Source organism: Eucalyptus grandis, chromosome 2, assembly GCF_016545825.1.
Source record: "Eucalyptus grandis isolate ANBG69807.140 chromosome 2, ASM1654582v1, whole genome shotgun sequence".
Taxonomy (NCBI): Eukaryota; Viridiplantae; Streptophyta; class Magnoliopsida; order Myrtales; family Myrtaceae; genus Eucalyptus; species Eucalyptus grandis.
In genome coordinates this window covers 16,889,813-16,895,796 of record NC_052613.1, presented here as the reverse complement: position 1 = coordinate 16,895,796, position 5,984 = coordinate 16,889,813, and the positions used below count along the sequence as shown (strand labels likewise).

The 5,984-nt window shown below is 50.9% G+C and overlaps 1 protein-coding gene across 1 annotated transcript; it reads right to left on the bottom strand.

Moving 5' to 3' along the window:
- Nucleotides 1-2,684: 2,684 nt before the first annotated feature.
- On the bottom strand, nucleotides 2,685-5,984 carry LOC104425003. Its single transcript, XM_010037566.3, has 2 exons — nucleotides 3,335-5,984; nucleotides 2,685-3,244 (listed from the first exon to the last, which is right to left on the bottom strand). Exons 1-2 carry the CDS (start codon nucleotides 5,450-5,452, stop codon nucleotides 2,819-2,821), a joined length of 2,544 nt encoding a protein of 847 aa, XP_010035868.2. The 5' UTR covers nucleotides 5,453-5,984; the 3' UTR covers nucleotides 2,685-2,818.

Genomic DNA, 5,984 nt, shown 5'->3' with positions numbered 1-5,984 from the left:
GTCGGTCTGGTCCCCGATTCCCAATTTTGGGATGGAAACTGGACCGCCGAGAAACAATCACCTGTGGGTGGTGTGGTCGCCTGGAACTTGGCCACTAGCTTTCCCTCTTCCTCTCTTTCTCTATGCGTGTTTTCTCTAAATGTGTTTCAATTGTGATATTGGCGACCAGTTGTGAAGACCTAACATGTGTTTTTAGTGAAAACCTAGGTCTTACTTCTATTATCCAGGCTTAGTTTCGGCCATATTAAAAGATTAGGGAGCTCATTTCATTAAGTTTAAAGCCTTTTATCAATTCTAACTCAGATGGGCTTAACATAATTCAATTCTAAAGCTCAACCCCCTCCCCCCACCTCCTTGTGCAATTTTCCGCCAGTATGGACCTCTATGGGCTCGGCCGAATTTTCCTACCCTTATGGGCTTAATCTAGATGATTTAATTAAGCTCGTAGCCTTGATTTAAGTCCATCCACTTACGGTCCAATTAAATGCCACTGTCATGAGCTTATCAAATTACTACGAATGTAAATGCTCCTCATAACTCCATGCAATTAATTAATTAATTTTCCTCTATACTTACTAATAAAGTAAAGGGAAAAGACCACCAAAAATCCCAAACTTTACCTTAAGTGACAGATTTACCCTGAAATTTTTTGTGACACGAAAAACCCCAAACTTTGGCAAACTACGACACATTTACCCCATTAAGGACATTTTCGTCTTATTCTTTCTGTTTTTTCTTTTATTTCTTTTTTAAAATTTTTTCTTCTTCTCTCCGCCGCCCGGCGAGGGTCGCCCGCCGACGCAAGCGAGGCGGCCCTCGTCGGCGTCGGGCGAGGGCCTCCCGTGCAAGGGTCGCCCTCGCCCGGGCCGACGCCGGCGAGGGCGGCCCTCTCCGGCATCTCGCGAGGGCCGCCCTAGCCCCGTCGGCGTCGGCGAGGGCCTCCTCGCCAGGACCCTCGCCCGACGCCGGCGAGGGCCTCCTCGCCGGACGCCGCCTCCCTCCGGGGGCCGGTGGAGGGAAGAAAGAAGAAAAAAAAAAAAAAAATTTTAAAAGTAAAAGACAAAATATCCCTATGATTTAGGGTAAATATGTCACAAAATGAAAGTTCAAGATTTTTTGTGTCACAAATGAAAGTTCGGGGTAAATGTGTCACGATTAGCAAACTTTAGGGTTTTCATGTCACAGAAAAAGTTTGGGGTAAATTTGTCACTTTTGGTAAAGTTTAGGGTTTTTGGTGGTTTTTTCCCTAAAGTAAAAGGATTCTTTCAAATCACGACATGTTAATCAAGTTATGTGATCCACAACAAAATCATACTATTTAGTGTTTGCGATATGACTTTGGTCTGCAATAAATCTAGGTCAGCATCGTCATGCGGCATTGAGGAGGTTCTGCCAATGTCCCTAAGCCTCGAGGAAGAGCTAGCCTCGTGCATCAGTACTACCAAAAAGCAGGATGAAGTTGAGAGAGGGCGAGAGGGTTAACAGGCAATTCTATTGGACCCGGATGCCAAGTGACGGGTGATGAATGACGAGTCCCTTGTTGAGGAATTTCTTCAGTGGTTCGCTACCAAAGTCAATGGGATTGCTAAATTCCAAACGTTCAAAAGTCCAAGAAGCCCCCTTCAATGAATGAATTGATGGGGTAATTTTACTTAGCCAATCCCAATGATTGGTTGATGGAACTAGGCCATGTGACTGTCCTGATGTAGAAAATCAACAAGTGATAAGGGGGACATGGGCCAATCATGAGCTACAACGTGTCAAGAAGGCACAAGCTAACCCCAAAGCTCACTAAAGAGAGTTAGGGAATAGGTCGAGCTAATTGCGTGGCCAGCTAAATGTTCACTTTTGGTGGGGAGCCGTATCATGGCAATCCAAACTTCAAAAGCAATGTATTTTCTCGTCAACCGAAACCGAGCATTTAGCTTCTATCGAAGCTTGCAAAGACATAATATGGCTTATGAGATTCTTGAAGGAGTTGGATTAGATGGATGTGTATGTGGTGTTTTGTGATTGTCAAAGTGCCATTGATCTTGTCATACAATCCAATTATCATGTTCGAACAAAGCATATTGATGGTTGAAATATTCCCCATCTATTGATTATGAGGTTTATATATACTTTATTATATACATGTGATCTCTCTCCACCTGTCAGCTTAAGTTTTGGAATTGGACTTTCTAATGTTATATGAAAGCCTAAAACATTCATGAAACTTATGAAAATTGCAATGCCATACTTGGTTGGTGGGGTGTGGGATCTTTGCAATATTGCCATTTCTTTTTCTGAAAATGCCCATGTACTTTTCTTTCTTTTTCTTTCTTTTTTAAACATCCAGCTCCATCCAAACCTTAGCCAACAAAGCACAAAACCTATACACCGGCTCAGCCACCATGGCCCCGTCACCTGCCGACTCCGATGCCATAGCTAAGCCAGCCTACTTCCTCGTCCCTATACCAGTCTTCTCTCTTCTACACGAAGCCGCGCCACCATACCTGGAGGCCTCTTTGACATACTGACGGTGTCTTATTTAAACTTTAATATAGAATCTTTCATGTGAGATGATAATTGCTAATGTAACAAATTAGAGGAAAATTTAAGATATCGGATCGGTTCCCCCAAAGGAATTGCTGTCCGAGTGCAGCCAATGCGTAGAGATTCTCAGCAGATCAAGAATTTCAATGTATGGAATCACAAATAATCAACAATTCTCTGAAAAGTAAGTATCAACATGTTGCCAATGCAAGGAAAAACTCTCCTTTGATTTGTATATGCTTTAGGTGTATTTACAAAGTTCACGTCTCTCTCGACTTGAAATTCAGCCGTCCGCCAAAAGCTTCAACGCCAGCTCGACCAAGGAATGGATGGTCATGTGGTGGCGGCTCACGCCGACCGTGCCGGAGAAGATGTTGAAGCTCTCGACCTCCGACGTGGTCTCCAGCACGTATTCCAGCTCCTTCTCCATCTCGAGATCCTGGAAGGTGAGCACGTTGGTCTCCTTGTCCGTCATCATCCAGATCGCCAGCTCGATGGCGAACCGCCGTATCCGGGGGACCTTGATCGGCGGGGACCGGTACTTCCTCAGGATCTGGACGAGGGTGTCAGCGAGCTCGGTCTCCCGTATCCCGGCCCTCTTGAACACAGCGCTCGACTCCTTGCTCGTCATGTATCTGAAGACCTGGGCCGCCAGTCCGATCATCACCTCCTGCAGCTTATTCTCTTCGGACATGATCGCCTTAAGAACCTGAAATTCCGATCGAAAATAGTATTTTTCTCTAGTCGAAAAAGGAAAATTTTAATAATGGAAGTGACCGGATTGAGAAGAGACGCTCACCGTTGGCGCAGCAGCGGTGGCTCCCCGGAGCTTCTCGAAGCAGCCGTCGCCGCCGAACGCGCACAAGTTCCTCAAGATCCTCCCCGCGTTCACCCTCAGCAGCGGCGCCTCCAGCGCCTCCACGAGCCTCTCCAGGACGCCCAGCCTCAGCACCCTCCGGCAGTTGCTCTCGCTCTCCAGCACCAGCATCGCCACCGCCTCTCCGGCCGCCACCCTCACCCTCCTCCCTTCCTCGTCTTCCGCCCCCGCCACCTTCCCACCGCTGCCGTTGAGGAAGATCCTCAGCAGCTCCCTCAGAACGCCGCCCGTCCCCCCAATACGCTCCGTTGCGTCCTCCTCCAGCGCCAGGCTCGTCAGGATCTCGATCCCCACCTTCTGCATCGCCGGGTGCCTCTCGCCGTGCCGGAGGATCTCCCGGATGTTCCCGATCGCGAACACGATCTCCGATATCTCCCGCCGGAGCTGCTTCCCGGTCGCTCCCGCTGTGCTCGCCAGCATCCTCACCACCTGGAGCGACTGCTTCACGGTGAGGACCTGTGACCTTGCGACGCTCGCGTCCTTCAGGACCCTCTCGTCGGTGTGCGTGAGGTCGATGATCTTCGGCAAGAGCCCTCTTGTGTTCCCAATCTTGCCGCAGTTGTCGTGGTCGCGAGCTAATTTCTTCAGTATCAGGAGTCCTAGGTGGTTGAACGTATCGAATCCGTAGCTCGCATGGCCGTCAGAAGAGGCGGCGGCGGAGGAGGAGGAAACAATCGTCTTCTCCGCAATCTCGTCTGCCGAGACGGAGGAGGACCGGCTCTTCTCAAGGAGCGATGAGATTGATTCCATCGCGCCGGGGATTCCAGAGACTCGGAGTGCGTTGCGCTTCTTCCCGGCGAGCTTTGACAGTATTTCTGCAGCCGACCGCCTGATCTCCTCCTCCTGCGGGTCCTTCCAGTTCAGCATCTCGACAAGCCGCTCAATCACGGATATGTTGGTCCCGATCTTTCGGAGGGTGTCGTCAGAGAACCGGCTGTTCATCACGAACTGGCGGAGGATCCTTACTCCGATGAGCTGCTCGTCGGGGGAGTTGGAGTCGAGCAGCTCCGTCGAGAAGGTGATCATGTCCATTCCCAACCCATCGAAGATGCTCCCATTGACGGACCGCGAGTAGGAGTCGTAGAAGAAGCGCCGGACCGCGATCAGGCCCGATTTCCCCAATTCGCATTCCCGGGTCACCTCCTCTAGGACCTTGAAGAAGCTCACCTTCAACTCCCAGTAGGCCTTCTCCATCAGGAACAGCAGGGCTTCTGCCAGGGCCAGCGAGTAGAAGATGTTCAAGGCAGCTTTCCGGTTGCGCTTGTCGCTGTCGCCTTTCGCAACTTCGCCATAGTTGTGCCTGATGAGCTTCATTAGGGAAAGGACCACACAGGCCGTCGCCGATAGGAGCTGAAGCCAGTAGAGCAGTTTGCTCACATTCCTGGCGAGGAACACCCATTTGCCATAAGGTAGGATCGGGACATCCGACGACGTCCACATCCGAGTTGATTTACGGTGGACACCGCCAGCGTTTGGCGAGCCGGCAAATTGTGCTGCTATCTCCCTGTTCTTGTGGTTTCTCTTCTGAACCGCCGATGAAATGGGACGAAAAGCAGCCCTGAAGCTCTTGACCAGAAAGTGCGAGCTCGATTTGAGCGCGCGGAAGCTGTTGATGCCTGCATCGGCGATCGTCCAAGTCGCCTGGTGTTGCCACTCGAGCTCGTGGCTGCGGCTGAAAATCCGCGTCCCCTCGATCAGCAGTATGATGGTGATGAACCAGAAGTCGGTGTTATCCAGAGTGATGGCGAACCCACCAAGAAGGACCACCGTCGCCCAGATGAACCCAAGCGTTCCTAGCCCGGTCGCAGCCTTCTCGAACACCGCAAGCCGAAGGGCGAACAGCGTGAGTTTCTTCTCCGGCGCGTGGAACACAGGCTTCCCGGAGGTAACGGATTCCCCATTGCTGCTGTCTCTCTTCTCAATGCTGTTCCGCGGCTCGAAGATGGTGGTGCCCGAGCTGCAGGCGTCGCCGAGCCTGCAGAGCTCGGAAATCTGCAACTTGACGCTGCCTTCGCTCTCTAGCGAGTCACGCTGATCCATACGACCAGCCCTCAATGCTGCAGCCTGGAAACGAAATGCTCAGCTCCCGAAAGGGAGAGAGAACGAATCGATCGATCGGATCGACTAATCCAAGTCTACGAATGCCGATACTAGTTCGGGTTTCGCGAAGTCGATGCTTGTTTCGAGCTTTGACAGGAGAAAGGAGGGAGTGCATTGGAGCTCTTATAAAGAATGAGATTGGAGAGAATGAGCTTAGGAGGCACGTTTGAGGCGTGGAGGGAAAGAGTGACGTTAGGTTTCTTATGGTGCCGTGACTTGTTCCAGGAAGTTATTGTGTCTGTTCCTTATCACTTCCTCTTCCCGGCCGACAATTCTCCCTCCACCCTTTCCCCTCTCGTTTCGACGTCGGAACGGACCGGCGTAGGCATGTAAAACATTCGATGGATAGACTTGTTTTGCGTTGCGTGGATGGAGACGGTCGCGGTGCAGACGCTACGCGGAACTAGTGCTTCCGAGGAGAGAATTGTCATCGGTCGTCGGGTTGAGTCCAGACAATGACTACTTCAGCTAC

What these genes read in the sequence shown, in the direction of transcription:
- LOC104425003 (XM_010037566.3), bottom strand. Translation starts at nt 5,452, where the DNA reads ATGGATCAGCGTGACTCGCTAGAGAGCGAAGGCAGCGTCAAGTTGCAG. An exon ending in CCACCGCTGCTGCGCCAACG is followed by an intron (nt 3,245 to 3,334) that starts GTGAGCGTCTCT and finishes TCGGAATTTCAG; the next exon opens with GTTCTTAAGGCGATCATGTC.